We start from the raw sequence: 21,134 nt of genomic DNA, 5'->3' as shown, positions 1-21,134 counted from the left end.
TATCTACACACTCTCCTCATGCATCTAACTACAAGGCTTCCATGCTTCAGTGAGATGGGTGTGCGTGTGCTGGTGGTACAGGGGGGGATGCTAAAGCCAGCATCCCACTCCTAGAGGTCATCCTCTCAATTTTCCTTAAAATATTACACCTCTCCTATTTGCAGCGTGGTCTGAATCATGCTGGTTTGATTCGGATGCAGGGCTGATTCGACAACCCTGGATTTGGCACCCAAAGTTTTACATTTAGTTACATTGTTCATTAATTAAAAAAAAAAATTCTTAGCGCCTACCAGGAGCCAAATCATGCACTGGTGTTGGAAGCAGAGTGGTAAACAAGAGCAGGGGTCCCCACCCTGCCTGGGGCAAACAGAACACTGCACCTTACATCACCCTCCAGGTGCTACCAGCCTCAGAAGTGGTGTTTTAATTGAGACCAGAAGAATAAACAGGAGTGGGAGGGAGAGTGATACAGGTGAGACAAAGCCGGGAGGCCAGAGAGACATGGCCCCTCCAGGGAGGCCTGGGGCAGGGGAGTGACAATGAATAGTGAGCAGGGCCAAATCGTGCAGGGCGAGTGGAATTATTTTATCCTGAGGTATTGGGACCCAGTAAAGAATTTTAAGAAAGAAAGTGACATGGTCAAATTTGAATTTTGGGAAATGGAGCGCGGACTGGAAGGAGCGAAAGAAAAGGCAGGGAGACTCGTTAGGAGGCTGCTGTGGCTGCCTCGGCGACAGATGATGTCTTTAACCACGGTGGTGGTGCCAGAGGAGGAGAAGAGGGCAGTTCCAGGTGTATGCAACAGGGCCAGTGACAGAAAAATAGCCCTACCTCAAACAGAGACCCTGGGGAAGAAACAAGACGGGTGTTTATAACAGACCAATTTACTTTGCGCCTTAATCCACCTGGCGTCCTCCCTCCCTTAACCCTGTCGCCTCTATATAAGGGGATGACAGTAAAACAAGGGGCGGGGCAGACGCCCAGGAAAATCCGGGTACTTTTTATTTAAACTAAGTAGACGTCAGCGGAGAAGGCAGAAAACCAAGGTACTTCCGGTTACTCCGGATGTGAAGACTCCTGAGCTTCTCCGCCGGCGGAGGGTCAAGAGGAAGGATGGCAGGGCGAACAGCGCGGCTCGTGCTTCTAGCCGGGGCGGCCGCGCTGGCCTGCGGCTCCCAGGGCGACCGCGAGCCGGTCTACCGCGACTGCGTGCTCCGATGCGACACGCGGAACTGCTCAGGGGACGCACTGAAGCACTTCCGGTCCCGCCAGCCAATCTACATGAGCTTAGCAGGTAAGTCCCGCCCCGTAAACCACGCCCCTTGATCTTGGCCCCGCCCCTCTCGCCCCTCGAATACCCCTCTGCAATCTCTGAACCTTACTTAGTTTCCTACCCAGCATCCGCTGTGAGTGTGAGTGGAGCCTCAGGGAAATGAGAGGTCATCAGCCAGTTTTATTTTACCAGAAACTTTCATTTACTTTTTATTCATTCGAACGGCTATTCATTTAATATTTCCGGGTACAGTTTCATGGAATGACACTGAAGTCAGGCCAGGGTTCCAAGGTCTTGCCCTTCGGGGCTCACAGTCCCCATGGGGGCACGAACCATCTCAAGTGCAAGGTAGAGGATGATTCGAGCCCTAAAGAATCCGCAGATGAAGCCACGGGAGCATGTAGGGGAGGAAGAAATTGTTTATAGCATTGTGAGTTTGGGGACAGCAATCATCTTAGAACATTTTGAGAAGAAGGGCTTCCAGATAGATACATTGAATTTGGATCTGTGTCCTAGTAGTTACCTTCTGTGTGACGGGTATCAAAACAGTCATTTCTAACAACACTTTGAGGTAGATTTCGATTTTAGAGATGGGGAACTCGGCCTGCCCAAAATCACAGAGCCAGAAAGTGGTAATATAGAGTTTCCAGTTCTGGCCTGTATGACTACAAGCCAAACTATCCCTTTCCCATCTAGACAGAGGGAACAGAGAGTGGAGGCCCTGGGCAGTTGCGGGCCGATCCAGAGGCTTGGTGTACCCAGGGAGCAGGGTGCGTGAAAAGGAGCATTGGGAAATAAAGTTGGAAAGACGATTTGGGGCCTTAAAAGTCAGACTGAAGAATGTAGGCTTTATTTTTATAGGAGGGGGGCGGGTAAGGCAGCAAGTGTCCCTCCTTGGTGAGGGAGGACAAATCCTGTGTCAGGAAGGACAAATATAAACCCAGGTGTCCATAAATGAGGCCATCAGATGCCAAGATCCTCATCTTGGGTGAAAGGAGAAGAAACATCTCAGACTCGCTCACTGTACACCCCCACCCCCTAGAACACCCCCCCCATTTCTCACGTGTCTCTGTCCCACCATCTTTTACCCATCCAAGTGGGAAGCTAGAATTTCGAGATTTCTTCTGGTTCTCTCCAACCTGCAGGCCCTCTTGGTCTGCACTCAAGACTGGGCCCCATTCAAGCTCTCTCTGTGCCTCCCTCCTGGGTAGGTCACTGGGCCGCTTTATCTGTTTTAGGCTGGACCTGTCAGGATGACTGTAAGTATGAGTGCATGTGGGTCACCGTTGGCATCTACCTCCAGGAAGGTCATGAAGTGCCTCAGTTCCATGGCAAGGTGAGTTGGGGGGTCAGGGGAGGTGGGTGGTGCTGGCGTGGTGGGAGTAAGATACCTCCCAGCTGGACCCACAATCTGAAGTGTGGAGTAATGTGGCTGTATTTGGGGCAGGTGCCCGTTCTTCTCAAAATCTGCTCGTTTTCTTATGGGAATTGGATGGGACCAATGCGTCCTGCCTCTGGATTTGGAGCAGGATCTAGGGTCTCCTCGAGAGTGGCGCTGGGCTTCTCAGGGGTGTTGGATGCCCACCTTGCCACAAGGAGAAATTCCCCGCTCTCCTCAGCATTAGGGAAGGTGCTGCTTCAGTAGGAGTCTCGGTTAAAACAGTAATACCCTTCAGATTGCCTGGCGAAACACAGTTTGCTGGTGCCTTTTGATCCAATAATGATCTTGTTCCAGCCTGTTGTTGGCAAGAATTATTCTCCACAGTGTATGTATCACAGAGTACGCTGAGGCTCAGAGGGCTGTCTGTGGTCAGTGGTAGAGAAGAAATACAGCCTCTGTCTTCTAGATGGCAGCTCTATGCTGTTTCCACCAGGCCATTCTGAGCCATCTACCCTGGCCCCCCTGGCCTTCCCAGAGCCCAGGCTTACAGAGCTGAGCGCTGGCCAGGATAGAGGGATGACCCTCAGCCAGGGCCTGGACGGGAGCTGACTGACTCAAAGAGGGACTGAGCTTGAGGCTTTGGCCAGGTCCAGAGCTGAGGAACGTGCTGAGGACCTACTGATGCAGCAGGTCAAGAAAAAATAGGTTGGGCCAGCTGGGGGGTGCTTACCCCTCAGCCCCCCACAATGTGTTCCTTTTCCAGTGGCCCTTCTCCCGGTTCCTGTTCTTCCAAGAGCCAGCTTCTGCTGCGGCCTCTTTCCTCAATGGCCTGGCCAGTCTGGTGATGCTCTGTCGCTACCCGCGCCTTCGTGCCAGCCTCCTCTCCCATGTACCCCACCTGCATGGCCTTTGCCTGGGTAGGTAACCTGGCAGGATGCCTGCTCGACCCGTCATCTAGGACAGAGGAACTCTTAGACCGCCACTCTCACCCTACAGGGCTTCCGCCCACGAGCTGCCCCTCTGTTTCCCGGGGCTAAAGTGGCAGTCGCAGGGCGGTCGGGCCTGGGAAGACAAAAAGGAAGGTGCTGAATGGGACCTTCCCTCCCTAGCGGAGTCCTAGGCCAGGCTGTTTGGGAGGGAGGGAGAGAGGAAAGAAATACTGTTCTTGCCCTCAAGGAGGAAGTCACTGAAAGCCCTGGTGGGGGAATGTACAAACAGAAGGGAGGCGGGTGGTAGGGAGCTTGCTGAAACCACAGGTCTTTCCACGGGCCCCTCTGGAGAACATGAAGCAATCTCAACCACAGCCCAGGCCGGGAAGCAGTAGCATCCACAGCATCCACCTGGAGCTCAGCCTGGTCTTAGACCGTCCGGGCGGAAGCTGAAATATGTTCCCTCTGAGCAACCAGAGTGGCGTCCGGGCTTCACAGTGTGGCTGGTCGGAAGAGCCAGCATCCTGGGCCGAGTGAGAGGCATGGGCTGCGGTGCAGATCTGCACCATGACAACCGGGGGAGGGTGTGAGAGGAAAAGGTCGCTATGGAGATCTTTAGATCAAAGCTACCTCTGTGAGTCTTAGGGAAACAATCCCACTCACCTTCCTGATGTCAAATCAGCCATTCTTTCAGGTCCTGAGCACCTGCTGTGTGCCAGGTACTTTGTTGGGTGCTGGAGATCCAAAAGTATATACAAACAGATGGGACTAATCACACAATTGAATGTAAAAGCACAGTGGAAGAGAGGTGTTGTAGGTGGGAGAGGGGACTAGACCAGTGCTGGGCAATCAGGGAAGGCTTCCCTGAGGAAGAGGGGCATGCAAGGGAAGGTCAGAGTGCGGAGTGAATGTTAACTAGGTGAATTCAGGGAGAATAGGAGGAGTCATCTATCGAGGAGACTCAGAATGTGCACAGGCAGGAGCAAGCTCAGGTTATATGAGACCTAGACGGCCAGGAGGCCTGCCATGCAGGAAGCCAGGGAATGGGCTGTGAGGCTGGTGGGCAGGTGGGCAGTGGACAGGGCCAGCCCATGGAGAGGCTGGGGGTACATTAGGGCACTTCAGGTCTTGACTTGCAAAGTGTCAGGAAGCAACGAGGGCCAGAGAGAAGGAGTTTCATGAATTTGTTGCTTGGGAAGCTCATTCTGGCTACTGTGCAGAGAAAAGATCGATGGGACAGAAGAGGACGCAGGAGCTAGCCGGCAGCTCTAGCATAGGGCACAGTGGCTAGAAGGGCGGCAGGGTCTTGGGAAGGGCTCCGGGAGCTACACTCCCATTACCCCGGCTGGGCTGACAGGCGTCAGCGGTGGGTTAGATGAGGAGAGGAGTCAAGGGTGCCTCCTGAGTTTCTGCTCACGAGATAGTGATGGAAGCGGTGAGTGGGGATGGGATCACCAGGGAGAACTTAGGCAGCGAGAAGGGAAGGGGACTAGGACAGAGCCCTGAGGAACCCCAAAACCTAACAGCTGAATAGAGGGGAGGAGCCAGCAATGGAGAAGGGCAGGCAGAAAACTAGAACGTTGTGTGGTTAGGGGGTCCGGGGACGAGGACAGGAAGGAGAGAGAAGGCCTCTCTCCCGCATCCTGTTGAACAGTCAAGGAGGATGAGGGCTGAGGACGTTAGGAAGACCGATGGTGTGGGGGTACCGGGAAGCCCAGGCTGAGCCCCCGAAGGAGGGCAGGAAGAAGGCTGTGAAGCCTCTGGGAAATGCTGATCCTCCCCCAAACTGTCCATTCAACCAAGATTAATAATGCTTGTTAGGAATTATGGAACAAAAATCACGTGATGAACATTGCCCTACGTACTTTTACCCACATTTTCTCACTTAATCCTAATAACGCTGTAAGGAAAATCTTTGGCTAAAGTCAGCAGTCACCGAATTTGAGAATAGTAGAGACAGGTTACCTTCCAGCATTGTCTGACTCTGGGGCCCCAGCACTAAGCCCCTCTCCCGGGCTGTATCCCTGGACTGGGACAAATGTTGGTTGAGCATTTGCTGTGGGTGGAGACAGGGGCCAGCACTGTGGGAGCTGAAGCCCCAGCCCCAGAACCTGAGCCCAATGGGAGGCGCAGGTCCAGCCAGACTGGGAGGCAGAGCGCAGGCAGAGCCGAGGAGGGCTTGGGTAGAGAGCCTGGGAGCCTTGACCTGGGGAGACCGTGTGGAGAAGTCCGTCAGGGAAGCCCACAGAGGAGCAGAGGCTTGCGGACCTGGTCCAAGAGGAGGGAGAGGAGGGAGAGGAAGTTGGGAGAGGAGGTCAGGTTCCAGCTGGGGGCACTGCGGGGGGGAAAAAGGTACAGGTGCTGGAGAGGGTAGGACCTCAACGGGCAGCCTTGGAAGGTCAGCCCAGCCACTGTGTGGCCGTGTGAATGGGAGCAGGCAGCAGGAAGAAGGAGCAGAGAGGGGCCCGAGTGCTAGGCTTGGGGACAGGGACTGTTGTGGAGGCAGGGCCTGGTGTCAGCACACAGGAGGCTGTCTCAGGCCTGAGTGGGCTAGAGCCACCACTTCCTGTTGAGGCCTCTCACAGAAAAAGGATTAAGGTTCTGGCTAAGAAAGCAGGATGGGCAGGGAAACTGAGGAGGGTACGGAGGTCCCCTTTCCCTTGGGGCTCCTCCAGGGACACTCCTTGTCCAGGCCCAACGCATGCACCACCCCTGGCCCTCGCTCCTAACCAAGAGCACAGGACAGCCTGGCCTGAACGCGGCTCAGAGCCTCCTGGGACAGACCCAAGGTCTGAGGGGCCTCCGAGGGCCCCAGCCTTTGTCTTCCTGCCACGTGCCAGCAGCTGCAGTCACTTCACGGCTCCTGTCTTCCTCACCCTGACTCTGGGATCTTTCATCACACTGTCATCCTTCTTGGTGGGGTGTCGCACTTCCCAGAGGCAACTGAGGAACCTCAGGGATAGAGTGGGAGCTGTTTGGTTAGGAGAGGCAGATGCCTAGGGCCCGTGTCTTTAGGGCCCCCTACAGGGTGTGATATTCTGGGACATGGAACCCCCTCTTGCCACTACTGGGCCCCTGAGGGACAGAGTACCCTTTGAGGATCATGTTTGGATTTTACACTTGACCTTTCGTCCTGTGTGTCTGCAGGAGGGAGGGATCCCACCTGTATGGAGGGTGTGGCAGTGGACTTTGTCCCGGGCTGCATCTTCTAGGGTGGCAGGGCTCCTGGTTTCTGTTGGGGTGGGGTAGGGAGGCCTCTCACCTGCTCTAGTTTAGGTCTGGGGTGGAGGGGTTGTCTCTGTCTTTCCCTTTGGGAAGTGAAGAGACCCTACCCCCAGCAGGACTGATGGAGCTTTGACCTTTAGGCCTGAGCTCGGGCTGGGCCAAGGCCAGGCTTTAGGAGACCCTGCCAAGCTCTGTGCACCATGGAACTGGGGGCCCCCACTCTCTGCCAAAGCTAGGAGACTGCACCAGTTCCCTGCCCCTTCATCCAGTGAGGAAAGACCCTCAGGGGAGAGGTGAGAGCCTGAGGGTGCCAGGAAAGCCCCCACTGTCTCAGCGGGGTGATGTGTGGGGGTGGGGGCTGACTGTGCTCTACCTCTGCTGAGGAGACTTCAAGAAGAGATCATTTGAGGCTGCAGCAGGATGATGGTTAGACTTCAGGAAGGACCTCCCAGTATTCAGACAAGAGCCAGTGAAATAGGCAAAGGCAGGGAACCCGAGACTCCTTTTGGATGGTATGAAAAGTCCACCTCCTCCCATCTGCATCCGCCTCTTCCCCCATCCCTCTCAGCAGCGAACCCGGGCAGGCTTGCCCTGCGTGAGGCAGAGGGTGAGACACCATGGCCTCTGGGGGTGCCCAGGATGGCAGCAGGCGTCATATTTAACATTCTGCCTCCCCCACTTCTGAGACACTGAGCTATTTAAAGACCCACTTGTCCCCACCGCCACGGTGTCAGTGACAGCCCCGAGCACTGGGGCTTAGCACAGGGGTCGGATTCCTGACAGATCGGGCTCACTTGGCATCCAACGAGTTTCACGGCTGTGATATTTTTGTCTCAATTTTCTTATTTTCCAACACACTGAAACAGCCTCCTGCTCTCCCTCCACCCCGCCTTCCCTGTCCCCCTGCATTTCCACCCTCACTGGCACCCTGCCTGTGCCCCCCCCCACCATCTTCAGTGTTTACAAGAAGTTCTTGGCGCCTGCTGGGCAAGCCCGTGGTCCTCCTGGTCTGTCTGATTGGCCACTTACCCCATCTGCCTCCCCGTTCTGCACCAGCTTGGCTGAGGAGCCCAGGAGCAGCCGTCCATTTGCATCTCAGGGGCTTTCCCTTCCTTCCACGTCCCTCCGTCCACTTCGCTTGGGCCTCGATGACAAACGGAGTGAAGGGAACTGGCCCCTCTTCAGGGCGTCCCGCTGGGATGGGGCTCTCCCTGCAGCCGCGGTGTCTGTGCTCGGGGACCAAGGGGACCCATGTTTCACCTGGTACATGGGCCCCTTGAGGAGGGGAGGTGGGACACAGTGAAGTGGTTTGGGGTCGGCCTGTTGGACGTGGTGAAGGAAACTGACATGTATGTGGCACCTACTGCATACCGGGCGGCCACAGCCGCAAGCTTTTACTCAGTGGCTTCTTCCTGCCGGGCCTTTCGCAGGCACCATCCTCACAACGCTTTTGACAGCGACTACTATTTGCTTTTCTCGGTGCCGGTTAGGTTTTATTTAACAGGGCGTTTCCTCTTCATTTGTTTTTCAAAATATCAGTTATAACACTTAGAGGTGTAAACAAGTACAAAATATACGGTACATAGAAACAATTCTCTTAAGTGGCTATTGCCTAACAAATGGGGGAACGGAGTGAGTAGCATCCCTGGCTCCCCTCTGCGGGGGGAGCGAGTCGTGGGTTTTGGATAAGGGACCCAGGGGCAGCTTCAACAGAACAGGAGTACTTACCTGTGTGGCGGGGGGCCCACGGCAGATTCCACCGGCAGATTCCACCAGCAGATTCCACCGGCAGGGTGTCGGCAGGGAGCAGGGAGCTCCGTTATTGACCCTGTTTTGTAGGTGAGGCAGGTGAGGCAGGTGAGGCAGGTGAGGTGGCTGAGGTATAGAGACACTGTTATTTGCTCAAGATCAAACAGCTATTCAGGGGCTAAGTCAGAACTTGGACCAAGGATCCCTCTCTTTGTAAAGGCTCCGGACATTCTGTTCCCAGCCCAGGACCATGGGATGGGCCTGGGCAGCTATGGGGAGACCACCTCTTCTCCCCACTGGCTTCCTTGGCCTCTAGGGAGAGCGGGCGCAGACTCGGCCTCTCCAGTCTGTGGAGAAGCGGGAGGGTCCCATGCTGGTCCGCAAGGTGGGGAAAAACAATACCTAGTGTTTCACCGTGTCTGGGCACGGGCTGTACACTGAACCTGTGTTCCTCCTGACATCCTTAGCAACACTGATTATTCGCATTTTACAGATGAGAAAACCGAGGCGCAGCAAGGCTAAATAACTGCCCAAGGACACGTAGCAAATGCAGAGCTGGGCTTTGAGCCCTGGCAGTCAGGCCCTAGGGCCTAGGTTCTTTTATTTTATTTTATTTTTAATTTAAGGTTTTATTTATTTATTTAGAGAGAGGCGAAGGGAGAGGGAAAGAGGGAGAGAAACATGGATGTGTGAGAGCTACATCAATCAGTTGCCTCTCACACGCCCCCAAGTGGGACCTGGCCCGCAACCCAGGCATGTGCCCTGACTGGGAATCGAACCAGTGACCTTGTGGTTCACAGGCTGGCACTCAATCCACTGAGCCACACCAGCCAGGGCCACATTCTCCTGTCCCCCGAGCCTGAGAAGAGGGTCAGAAGAGGAGCGCCCCCCCCCCATAATGAGATACTGCCCAGTGGAGAGGGGACTTTTGGGGGGTGCAGAGGCTGTCGAACTGGGGACCAAGCAGCCCCCGCCCCTGTGCCCTACAGCTGAGCCCCAGCCCTCTGCTACAACCACCCTGCTTTCAGGGCTCCAGTGCCACTTAGCTCAGTCTTTATGTCACCTCCCCCTTCCTGTCAGATGACAAGGAGGCCTGGCTGGCATCCAGCCCCTTCTGCCCACCCCTCCACCCCCCTCACACTCACGCTGACTTCAGGGCCATTGTCCACGAGGACGTCCCTGTCCCTGGCCTGCCTAGGAGACCTGGCCCACAGGCTCACCTGGGTCTCCAGCTGACTGGATTCACCTCTCCCCATGCTGACTCTGGGAGTGACATCCAAGGAGCCGCCCAGTTCTGTCCCGTGTTTTGGCCTCCAGACCATGCCTCCATTCCCAACTCTGGGGAAAGGGCCGCACGAGGGAGGGAACGGGGTGGCCACCCTCGAGGGAGGAAACTGGCTGACCCAGAATAACCACCTGCCATCAGGGCTGGAAAGAGATGAAGGAGCACTTAGGCCAGCCCCTGGTTTGTCCCAGGGGGAAGCTCAGAGACAGCAAGACAGCCCAGGACCCAGGCCAGACAGGCTGGTACGAGGGGGGCTCCAGAGACTTCCAGGGCCAACTGGCTTTGCGAGGAGAGCCCTGCCGGTTCTCAGGAGCTGCCTCGGGCCTGCGTGAGGGAGCGCATCCTACTGGCTGAGCTTCCTGCTACAGCACCCGGTGGAGTGTGGCTTCTTATCCTGCACCCTCGGTCCCCTGCCCGGCTATCTTTCCTGGTGTACTGGACGCCAGTGAGCCGCTCCTAGCCTTCCCCAGCTCCGGCTCCGTAGTCCCAGCCTAGCGCATCCCTCCCTACCTCCAGGGCATTCAGGCTGACTCTCTTCCTTTAACTGGTTGTCTCTGGCTTCCGAGCCCTTCCTCCCAGCCCCTGGAAGTATCTCCGTCCCAGCCCACCCTTTCAGTAATTTGGGCCTCTGTGTGGTTATGGCAGTCCCTAAAAAAAGTGCCAACACCAACTCCCACAAGACCTAGGGCTCATTTATAAGACAGGGTGTGCTCTCTCCTTGCAGTTAGTTTCCAGGGAGAAGGCAGCAGCTACTCCCCTGGGTCCTTGCCCACCACAGCCCCCTCCAGCCCTGCTCCTTTGTGCTCAGCACAGCAGCCACTGGTCCAGCGGGTTGGGCCGGCCCAGCCAGGAGGAAGCTGGGTTCAGTTGGCAAGCCACCTCCTCCTCTGAGACTTGGCCCCAGTGGGATCTGCTTGATCTCCCTCTCTTGCTTGCTCTAGACACACCCCAAGCTGGCTCGAGCCCCTCCACCCCACCCACTTCATTCCCGCCCCCAGAGGCTGAGGTCACTGGCTCCCCTGGCCGGGTGGAGCTGTCCTCACCTGCCAGTTGGGGAAGGAGGCGAGGCCCCCCCAGGGGCTGTTGTCTTAGGGTTGAGTAACCTGGGAGAGCTTGACTTTGCCAGAACTGGTTCCCAGGCCAGAAACCTGTGGAGGCTTCAAGACCCCCACCCCCTTGGGGGTGGGTGGTGAGAAGCTGGGCCTGAGGGAGCTGGGCCAGGTGGGGGTGGTGGAGCACAGGTTTGTTTAGTGGGCTCCAGGAGGAAGGGGAAGCACATTTCTCTGCCCTTTCCCAAAAGTGAGACGTGTGAGGCCTCTGGGGGGGTCTTTCTCACCTTGGGGTGCCTCACTCACCAGCCACCTTCCTCCTCAGGTCTCCCTCAATGCTTGGTTCTGGTCCACCGTCTTCCACACCAGGGACACGGACCTCACAGAGGTGAGCGCCCCTCCTGCTCCCAGAGGGGAGGGGCAGAGCCTGCGCTTAGGTCTCTGGGAGCACCTGCTCTGTTCTGGGCATTGTAACCCTGTTAGTGCGCTGGAGCCTCACCTGACCCTTGTGAGTCGGTGATGGTATTGGCTCTTATTCTCTTTTTAATCCTCATCCAAGGACATTTTTCATTGCTTTTAAAGAGAGGAAGGGTGGTGCGGGCGGCAGGGAGAGAGAGACTGAAACTTAGATGTGAGAGAAACATTACTTGGTTGCCTTCTCATAGGCACCCCGACAGGGGAAAGAGCCCACACCCTGGGTGTGTACCCTGACCAGGAATCGAACCTGAGACCTTTCGGTCCACAGAACAGACTCCAACCAACTGAGCCACACTGGCCAACTGAGCCACACTAGCCAGGGCTTTTTTTTTTTTTTTTTTAAGATACGTTTTTATTTTTATTTTTTTATTGATTTTAGAGAGAGAGAGAGAGGGAGAGAGAAACACCTATTTGTTGTTCCACTTACACATTCATTGGTTGTTTTTGTACATGCCCTGACTGGGGATCGAACCTGCAGCCTTGGTGTGTTGTAACCAAGGGAGCTACCTGGCCAGGGCTGTTGGCTCTTCTTAACCGATGAGGCAGCTGAGCCGTGGAAAGGTGAAATCACTAGCTCAGGATCACCCAGCCATTACAGGGGTGCAGTCAGGACTGGAGCCCACAGCGGTGGGACTCCGGCTGCGCTCCGAGCTCAAGGGCAGGTTCGGATGCTCAGGACCCTTGGCAGGCGTCCTCACCGTCACCCCTAATGCTTCTCTCCTTTAGCACAGTTTTTAAAATACTGTGTTATGTGAATACAAGGTTCAGCCTGTTAAATTCAGAAGCAAAACAGCCATAGGCAGAAGAAGCAAGAGACACTGATCCCACTGACCATAGGCCTCGGACTCCGGCTGTGCCTGTGCCCCGTCTTCCTTGTCCCCATCCCTGGTGGGTCTTCATCCCTGGTGGGTCTTCTCTGGGTCCTGCCCCCCATGAAGGCTTACCCACCTCCTACTGCCCTCTCGCCGGCCCCTCCTCCAACTCTCCCTGTCCTCAGAAAATGGACTACTTCTGTGCCTCCACCGTCATCCTACACTCCATCTACCTGTGCTGCGTCAGGTGAGCCCGCCTTGGCTACCACAGGGGCAAAGTCAACCCTGAGGGCAGAAAGGGGTTACCCAGCCACCTGCGGCAGAACTCAGGGCCCTGGCTCTTTCCAAGGAGCTGTAGCGTTTGGCCCCAGGCCTGGGGTGGAGGGGGTGGGGTTGGAGGCCTGCCCGGCTGTCCTGTTTTGGGGAGGGAGAAGGGCAGTGGCTTCCAAGCACTGATGTTTGGGTGAGGGTGCTATTGGGGACGGGCCACCCCAACCAGAGCAGCTCTGCGTGGTGGCAGGACTGTGGGGCTGCAGCGCCCGACTGTGGCCAGCGCCTTCCGGGCTCTCCTGCTGCTCCTGCTGACCGCGCACGTCTCCTACCTGGGCCTCGTCCGCTTTGACTATGGCTACAACCTGGCTGCCAATGTGGCGATTGGTGAGGCAGGACTGGGGGCGCCCAGCGGGCTGGAACAGCTGAAGAACTGCTGGCTTGGGGTGGAGGTGGGGGGCTGTGGGTGCTGTTCCTGGAGAAGGAGGTTCTGGAGAGGTCCTCGGGTGGGCAAGGGGAAAGATTTGGGGTAGGAGGTGGGGGGAGGCTGGAGGGGAAGTCTGAGGCGATCTGGGGGTCAAAGCGCCTGAGGATAGAGGGGGCTCGGGCAGGGTGAAGGGGGGGCGCGGGTTGGGGCGGAGACGGAGGTCCAGGGAGTGAGCTCGCCCCGTCCCTGCCCACCCCAGGCCTGGTGAACTTGGTGTGGTGGCTGGCCTGGTGCCTGTGGAACCAGCAGCGGCTGCCTCACGTGCGCAAGTGCGTGGTGGTGGTCCTGCTGCTGCAGGGGCTGTCCCTGCTCGAACTGCTGGACTTCCCGCCTCTCTTCTGGGTCCTGGATGCCCACGCCATCTGGCACATCAGCACCATCCCCGTCCACGTGCTCTTTTTCAGGTGGGTGCTGCTCCCTGCCCAGGGTTCACCTTCCTTGGGCCCTTGCTCACCCCATCTGTAGGGGGAACTGAGCTCGCGGCTGTTCCGCCCCCTGCCCGCTTGCCTGCACTCACCCCACTCCGCCCCCAGGGGGCGCCCTCAGAGCTAGGCTTCAGCGGGCTTCTTTTTTGCTCACAGCTTCCTGGAAGAGGACAGCTTGTACCTGCTGAAGGAGTCAAAGGCCGTATTCAAGCTGGACTGAAGGCCCTGGGAGCGGGTCTGCCCTACAGGGGATTCTGCTCCCTCCCTGCCGGCTCCTCTTCTCCTCAGTCCTTGAGATGATTGACTTTTGGGACTTAGACATAAAAGGTGTGGGCCCAGAACCATGTATTTTGCCCACCACCTTGCTCACCCCCACGTGGCCCTCACAGGCCTTGCTTGCATCTGTTCGGGCCTGGCCTCTGAGGATCTGGGGCTAGAGGACGGGCAGCTCCTCTGGCTCCCAAACTGAAGTGGGCTGGAACTGCGGCAGCTCCACAGAGAGGAGCACCCCCTTCTCTGTCAGTCACCTCCTCACACCCCCCACTGCCTGGATGGTTGCCAGAGCCGTCTCTCTAGCTGGGAGACCAAGTACCAGGCCTTCCTGGGTATAGCGGGGTCCGCTTCTGTTACCCCCGTGCCCTCCTCCAGGGTCCACTAGGTGGCACTAGACTCTTGCTCTTTGGTTGTCCACGTTTCGAGGCAGATCTCATTCCTCCCATGGGATCTGAACGGACCAAGCTGTTAGAGCCTCACACACTCCCCCTTTGGGGCCAGGACCCCAGAGAGCCCAGGACAGGACCCCCTGGCCCGTGGTGCTGTTCTCGTTGGGAGCCTGCACACAAGTGTGTGAGGGGGTGTGGACCAAACCGAGTGTGTAGGAGATGTGGTGGGGGGCACAGGCCAGGGGCGTGTGGGGTGCTGAGTGGGACGGTGAGTGTGGGCCCTGGCCTGGTGCGGTGCGGAGTGCGGGAAGAGGGTGTGAGTGGTGTTAAAGTGTGTGTGGTGGGGGCAGGCGGTTAGTGAGGGTTAGGGGAATATCCATAGAGTAAATGGGATGAGTGTAAGTGCAGGTGAGTGTGCCACACAAGAGGGGAGGTCGGAGCAGGGTGAGGGAATCGAGTCACTGTCAGCAACCACCTACTGAGTGCCAACTCTGCACAAAGCCCCGGGCCGGCAGCAAGCCAGGATACCCCCGAGATCTGGCTGGGGACATGGGTGTCTGGGCTGCATGTGTGTCTGTGTATTCATCTGTTGTCCCCCCTTTCTCAAACCACATAGGGCCCCCACACAACTCAAGATCACCTTCCAGAACCAGCCCTTTGGGAGGCGGAGGGAGGAGGGAAATGGGGATCCTCTGGGTCCCTCCAGCCTCCCTGTCTCCTCCCCCACCCCAGTGCCCAGCGTGGACCCTGGGGAGGGGACGGGGAGCCTAAGGGGAGGGGAAACAGCTGTAGCTGGCAGGGGCCACGCTGCGCCTGCACCCTGGTAAAGGTGACCCCTGCTCACTGCTGGCAGTCCTGTCCATTCCTGCTACACAAGGATGGAATGTGGAGTCCGGAAACTTTCCATCCAAAGGCAGCCTCTGATCGGAACAGGGGGTCTGGATTCCTGCTCTTTCCCTGCCGCCTTGTCCCTCGCTGAGAGTAGGGACACTATGCTAGGACTCCAACTGCAGGGCCTGGGGTGGCCCATGTTAATCTGTCTGGATCCTGAGAACTATTTTAAGGTTGGAGGGTAGCAAAGGACATGCTTATAAACCAATATTCAGCATAACCTACCCTGTGTGTCTTATTTGTGTGAGTAGGGTGGGCTGGGGGACGTTGGAGAGGGCAGACTGGTGGGGTCTCTACATAGGTGTGGAGGGGGGATGCCAAGGACCAGGGACAGAGCCCCAGCAGAGCTGGGCAGAGCTCCGGTCCAGCTTGTGAGGGAGTCTGTGCTTGTTCTTCCTCTCTCTCTTCGAGGGGCTCAGTTTGAGCCTGGACTGTAACCCTGCCCCCTGCAATTTCCACCTCAGCCTCCCTCACCAGCCCTCGTCCCCTCCGGTCTGAACCTTTCCAAGCTTCACCTGAAACCAGGGAAACAGGACCTGCTGCTGAGTATGAGGACCAGTGGCCTAGTAGTGCCTGGCACACACCAGGTGCTGAGTGACGTCTCTCTGAACTAGGCTTCCTTAATTTGGGAGAGAGGACTGATACAGAAACCTTCCTTCATGGAAGCTTCTAGAAAAAAAGGGGGGGATAGAGTTGGTGCCTTCCACGCCCCCACAACACCAGAGAGAGCTCTGGGCCCTCTTGCTTCCCAGGAGAGCCACAGACAGCACAGACACCCAGCAGCTTCGACATTTCTTTATTAGAGGCCACCTCATGTCATAGGGAATCTGGGTGGCCGAGGGTTGCGGGCACTGGAGCCTCACACCCCGACCTTCTTCTGGGCCCAGGCAAAGAAGATGCCGCTGACATCATCCACGCCTGTTCGTAGATGGGCGGGCATGGTGTAGGTGCGCAGGTCCCGTACCTCATAGCCGCTGCACACCAGGGCCTTCCGCACCTCCCCCTCCTGCATGGGCACCACCACCAGCCTGGCCTCTCCGGCCAGGTACCACGACTCCTCCAGGGCCCCGATGAGGAGGAGGTGCCCCCCAGGCCTTAGCAGTGTGGTGATGTGGTCCAGAGCCCGCTGGAAGCTGGCAAAGTCAGGGCTCACTGCCTCCAGACAGAAGGTAGAGACCAGGGCATCGGCAGGCAGGGGCGCCAGGCTCCCAGCACCCAGGGGCTGAGGCTGGTGCACGTCGATGGGGAGGACCCGCTTCACCTTAGCTCGCAGCTGGTTCTCCTTCTCCTGCCAGGGCTCACTGTGCAGGGACAGAAGGTGGCGTCAGGGCCAGGGCTCAGGACTGCCCCAAGCTCAGTCCCCTGTCGCCCCCACCCCCATCAGCCACACCATGGGAGGCCCCCGCCGCTGGACCCTCAAGCCCTAGCCCTTACCCCTTGCCCTCAATGAGGCAGACGTGTTGGCTGTACACGCTCCAGTCGAAGGAGCCAGGCTCTTTCCGCAGCCAGAGCCCCAGCTCCTGGCGGTTCACCTCCAGGAAGTCTGTCATGGTGATGTCCTCGAAGTGGGCGCAGGCACTGAGCAGCTGGTATATGGTGGGGCCTGAGCCGATGTCGATGAGGGTGCGTCCAGACACCTCACCTGGCCCGGGCAGAGGAAGAGGGTCCCAGTGCCAGGCCTGTCTGAATGGCCCCCTGCCTCAATTACTCCTCCCCTACCTGCATGTTTCTTCCCCCCCTCTCCTGCCTGGACCCCGCCTTCCTTCTCCCTCTGTGTGTCTCTATCTGGAAAAGCACTGGTTCTGGAGTAGGACCAGCTGGAGTCTGAGTCCAGGTGTCAACATCTACAAGCACCTTGGGAAAGGAATTTAACCCTCTGAGACTCAGGTTCCACTTCGGCACAGCTACCTACCAGTGAGGATTCAGTGGGGAAATCCTGCCGAGCCTGGCAGTTTCTTCCAGCTGTCTCTCTTCTCTCCCCAGTCTCCGTCTCTTTCTCTGCGTCTCTCTTGATTCCAGGCCCTTTAGTGCACTGCCCGCCTCACCCCTCAGTTCTGAGCATCCTCCCCTCCCAGCCCCGTCCCCGGGTCTCTCCTTTACCCCTCATCTGAGGGATATGGCTCCTCTTCGCCCTCTGGTTTTACCTCTTAACCACCTGCTCTTTGGTCCCCACCTGGCTTCCTCATGCACCCCTTTAGCTCCCTGGTGACTTCTTGTCCTCTGTGCCTCAGTTTCCCCGCACTCACCAGTGGCGAAGGTCTGCGCCAAACAGCGCAGCTTCCAGGGCCCGACGCCGTCAGGGCTGCTCAGGTCCCCCCGTGGGGGCGTGTAGTTGTTGAGCAGGTAGGCGCGGGGCTCGAATCGTTGGTAGGCCAAGGCGATCGCCGCCTGGCCCGGGTGCGAGTCCTGGGCTGCTGCTGCAGCGTGACTTGGGCCCCCTGTGCTCATGATGCTGCCGCTGCCCACCCTGTGCCCCGCTGGCCTCACAGCCCCTTTATCTGCGGCTGGACCCCCGCCCCGACTCGTCCGCTGCGTGGGCGGTGACTGCGCGCAGAGCTGCCCCGGGCCACGTGCGCTGCGTTTCCCCCACCCCATCCATCTCCTTTACTGTCCCCACTGCTGCCGACGCACGGGGCGTGGGCGGTGGCCGCCGCTGGAACATCTGTCCCCGCCCCTGCTCACACTTGCTCCGGCTGCCCTCCGCCCTTTGCCTCTCGTGGCCTGTTCCAAGTCCTGCACCTCAGCCTCCCGTCCCGTAACCCTTCGATCCCCGACCCCGCCAGCCCCCAGCTGCCCCCGTGGTTCTTCCCCAGCTCCCACAGCCTTGCACCCCTTTCGCCGGCCTGCCATCCCTTCTCTTTGCCGGGGTTCGAATCAGCCCGTCTGTCCCCAGCGCTCTCCTGCCGGGCGTCCAGCCCCCGGGTCAGGCTCCTCTTCTCCCGGACACCCTGTCCAACATCTACCCCTTTCCTTAGTAAGGTCACCCCGACGCCCCTCCTCCGAGCATCTTTTTTCATACTTTCCTACCCTACTTCCGTCCCCCAGCGCTCCTCACCCACCCCACTGCGGAAAGGACAGCCCGTTCTGGCCACGGTCGCCCTGAGGCCCCAGAGCGGATCTCGCCCCACCCATCCGATGGCAGCGACGATAGGGAACACGCGCGCGGGGCTAATGCACTTAGGGGGTGGACAGCGGGACCTTCCCTGCCGGCCCTGCGGGCTTTGAGGCGCTTATCTGGGGGGCGGAGGGCTGGGGACCTCCCAGCCACGTCGGGGACGCAGGACCCAGGTGAGGACGGGAGAGCGCAGGGCCATTCTCCAGGCTGCCAGGGCCCGAGGGGGCGCTGCATCAGTTTTCTGGCGCCAAGGGACTTGGGGTCTGACGGGTCTTGGGTTTCTGCCCCCACTCCAGCCCCCTCGGGGGGCACAGGCCGGGCCAGGCCTGCAGGTCCCGCTTGGCTTCCAGATGCCGTCTAGATGCCTCTGTCTCCTCTCATCCTCCCAATGAGAAGTGAGTGTTGCAGGGCCATCTCTTTGGTCTTCCTGGAGTGGGACCCCTCGGGGTCAGGCTGGTGCCCCTCCGCCCTGGACAGGCTACTGGGGGCCAGAACACGCTCTCCCGCCCCCACCCCAGTGACAAAGGCTGGCTGCTCCGGCCAGAAGGAATGTGTGTTGTTTTGGGAATGGACTGTAACTCCTTCCTTATCTCCTTTCGGGAGCTGCTGCTTGTCCTGTGACTGCTCCTTGACCTTTCCCTTCTGCACTGTGCACACACGTCACGTAGCGCCGGGGCACGCGTAGGTCTGTGCACCCTGGACCCCTGCTGCCTTTGTCTGGGACCCCTTGTAACAGCCGAGCATTGGACTGGGGGAGGTGCACGCTCTCTCGCACTGATGTGATCTGTGGGTGCTTCCCCCCCACCCCGCCCCCACACCGGTAATGTGTGCCATCAGGCAGGTCCACGTCCGCTAGTCCTCCGGGCGGTTTTTTTCAGAACATCACGAACATCCATGCAGCTCCCTGGCTTGGGGCTCCTGTGCTACAGCTCCCCTGCCAACATGGGCCCTGGCCGGCCCACGCACCTCCGCCCGCCACCCACCCACCCACCTTGTTCTAAGGGAAAAGTGTCTCGTTGGGCCAGGCGGCCAGGCTGGAACATGAGTCACCACAACAGCTGCAGGGGTCACAGGAACCTCCACCCCACCCCTGACGACCCACCCTGGGCTCCCAGGAGAGGGAAGGGCATAGCACCTGCCCCCAGCCAAGGACTGCTTTTGTCTGGATTTAGAACTGAGAGTCAGGTCAGCCTTGGGGTCACAGACCCTATCACACACTGAGGCACTGCCAAGGACAGCCTTAGTGCCAGCTCCTTCCAAATTCTCCAAGAGATCATTTAAACAAACCCTGGGTGCCAGCTGGCCTCCTGGGCACTGCCCAGTGCCAGAGAACTGGGCACAGAGGGCAGGCCTGCACAGCCGAGTTGGACTACTAAAGGGGGACTGGACAGACAGCCCCATTTACAGGTCTGTTCCCCCCCGAACATGGGGTGTACCCACTTGCTCTGCCATATTTAGCCCAGGCGCAGGGCCTGTTCCCAGAAGTGGGCACGGGGAGGGGGTGACCCCAATGGGCAGGCCCCCCCAACCACGAGGAGAGACACAAAACCGGAACACCACTGAGCATTTATTGCAGCGCTAACAGGGTGCTGGGGGCTCCACCTGCCTCTGCCTCTTCACGTTGCCTTCCCTCCAGTCTCCTCCAAGCCTCTTCCCAGAGCGTTCTGGACCTCCTGACACCTTCCCTTGGCCTCCTCCAAGCTGGGTCACCCCTCTCAAGCACCTCTCCCTCACCAGCATCCTTTGACCCTTCTCCTCCGGCTGGGGGTGTTCAGCTGTGCCGGCCCCTAGCTCTCCATACTCAGTGCCCACTGCCTTTGCTCCCCTTCCTTTGGGAACTCAGGGGAGCCAGGCACCCTGGCCTCCAGCTCCCTCTTTGGCTAGCCCCCAACTCTGGGCAAACTACAAAGCATCCGCAGCCAGCAGCTCCCCTCCATGGTCCTAGCCAGGAAGGGCCCAGCCCAGCGTGGGCACAGAGGGGCCCGAGTCAGTGTTTCTCAGCCTCTCTGTGCTTCCTGCGACATGGAGCGGGACAGAGAGCGACGAAGGGTGCCAGGCTTGCTGACCGACACCACAGGGGGCAGCTGCTTGGTGATCTCTGCCACGTCCTGGCGTTCCATACACTGGCCACCCAGGGCTGTCTCCAGCGCCAGCAGCTCCCGCAGCTGGATGGGGGTATCCTCGCGTTCTTCCTTGGCGGCGCCCACCTTTGTGGGGGTGAAGATGGGCAGCGGCAGCACCCGCTGGTAAGGCAGCAGGTACTCCTGCAGCCCTTGGCCGAGGATGCCCATACGCATCACCAGCCAGGGGGAATGCTGCACCAGCGCCTGGCACTGCCCCTGCCGGTGGTAGGTCTCATGCCGCTGGGCATCCTCCTCGTGCAGGGAGCAACTGGGGGGACAGGGGAGCGGACACTGAGCCCCTGAGAGCCGCTGACCTCCAGTCAGAATGGGCAGGGGTACCCCTGGGTGCAGGAGGGGTGACCCCACCTCACCCCCACCCTCAGAAACTTTGTGCTCTGGCCTCCTAAGGCTCAGGGAGGGTGCTGTAGAGGAGGAGAGCAGCGACCCCCCAGCTGGCCGGCACTCACCCCTCCTCAGCCCTCGTGGACAGTGTCAGATCCTTCCATTCAGCCCAGAAGGCCTCTCGGCGCTCACAGTTCTCCTCTGACACTCGGCAGCTCAGCTCTGAAGTGGCCATGATCAGCCTCGCTCCCTCAGCTCTGCTCCTTCCTCGCCCTTTAAATAGCCCCCTCCCCCTTCCTCTAGGGGCTATTTTCAGCCCCTCTGGTGTCAGATGCTATAAGCAGAGCCAAGACTCCGATGGTGGACTTTGGGCCCAGGGTGGGGGTGGGATACCTGGACTCCTGCTGGCCCCAAGTAGGTGGTCAGTTTCTGAAGAGATCGAGATCCTCTGCTGGGGGCAGGGGTCTTCAGAGCAACAGCTCCGAGGGTCTCACACTCCTTAGACACTGTCTGAGACCAGGCACATGCCCAGCCTCGTGCCACCTTGGCACCTGCTCTGTCCTCCCCCCTCCCCCCAGGGAAGACAGTGGCTTGTCTGTAAACAGAGCAGGGAAGTACAGGATCTGAGGCCCCTCTGGG

General features: G+C 58.5%; 3 protein-coding genes and 1 long non-coding RNA gene across 4 annotated transcripts; 1 reads left to right on the top strand and 3 right to left on the bottom strand.

Moving 5' to 3' along the window:
• The first annotated feature begins 1,028 nt into the window (after positions 1–1,028).
• PGAP3 (post-GPI attachment to proteins phospholipase 3) lies at positions 1,029–15,139 on the top strand. The gene is given in 9 exon segments (XM_024573214.4): positions 1,029–1,294; positions 2,512–2,609; positions 3,418–3,513; positions 3,515–3,571; positions 11,217–11,279; positions 12,366–12,427; positions 12,701–12,837; positions 13,137–13,341; positions 13,519–15,139. Coding segments are annotated over 9 exon segments (963 nt in total). The 5' UTR covers positions 1,029–1,113; the 3' UTR covers positions 13,583–15,139.
• LOC139440292 (uncharacterized) lies at positions 3,507–8,587 on the bottom strand. Its single transcript, XR_011650412.1, has 3 exons — positions 8,537–8,587; positions 7,838–8,034; positions 3,507–4,317 (listed from the first exon to the last, which is right to left on the bottom strand). It is a non-coding gene; the product is annotated as an uncharacterized lncRNA (long non-coding RNA).
• Positions 15,140–15,700: 561 nt separating the features above from the next.
• PNMT (phenylethanolamine N-methyltransferase) lies at positions 15,701–17,682 on the bottom strand. The gene is made up of 3 exons (XM_024573290.3): positions 17,162–17,682; positions 16,350–16,557; positions 15,701–16,216 (listed from the first exon to the last, which is right to left on the bottom strand). The coding sequence occupies exons 1-3, from the start codon at positions 17,508–17,510 to the stop codon at positions 15,775–15,777; spliced, it is 999 nt and encodes a 332-aa protein (XP_024429058.2). The 5' UTR covers positions 17,511–17,682; the 3' UTR covers positions 15,701–15,774.
• Positions 17,683–19,577: 1,895 nt separating this feature from the next.
• Positions 19,578–20,779, bottom strand: TCAP (titin-cap). Its single transcript, XM_024573268.3, has 2 exons — positions 20,621–20,779; positions 19,578–20,421 (listed from the first exon to the last, which is right to left on the bottom strand). Exons 1-2 carry the CDS (start codon positions 20,728–20,730, stop codon positions 20,028–20,030), a joined length of 504 nt encoding a protein of 167 aa, XP_024429036.1. The 5' UTR covers positions 20,731–20,779; the 3' UTR covers positions 19,578–20,027.
• Between the last annotated feature and the right edge of the window lie 355 nt (positions 20,780–21,134).

The sequence above is a fragment of the Desmodus rotundus genome, chromosome 9 (genome assembly GCF_022682495.2).
Source record: "Desmodus rotundus isolate HL8 chromosome 9, HLdesRot8A.1, whole genome shotgun sequence".
In the NCBI taxonomy this organism is placed as follows: Eukaryota; Metazoa; Chordata; class Mammalia; order Chiroptera; family Phyllostomidae; genus Desmodus; species Desmodus rotundus.
Note: the sequence above shows the minus strand (reverse complement) of the source record. Positions and strands in the feature narration are given on the sequence as shown.

Coding starts and splice junctions, on each gene's coding strand:
- PNMT (XM_024573290.3), bottom strand. CDS start 17,510: ATGGGGTGGGGGAAACGCAGCGCACGTGGCCCGGGGCAGCTCTGCGCG. Junction 16,558..17,161: donor GGCGCAGACCTTCGCCACTG/GTGAGTGCGGGG, acceptor TGCCCGGGCCAG/GTGAGGTGTCTGGACGCACC. Junction 16,217..16,349: donor TGCCTCATTGAGGGCAAGGG/GTAAGGGCTAGG, acceptor GTCCCTGCACAG/TGAGCCCTGGCAGGAGAAGG.
- TCAP (XM_024573268.3), bottom strand. CDS start 20,730: ATGGCCACTTCAGAGCTGAGCTGCCGAGTGTCAGAGGAGAACTGTGAG. Junction 20,422..20,620: donor TCCACGAGGGCTGAGGAGGG/GTGAGTGCCGGC, acceptor CTGTCCCCCCAG/TTGCTCCCTGCACGAGGAGG.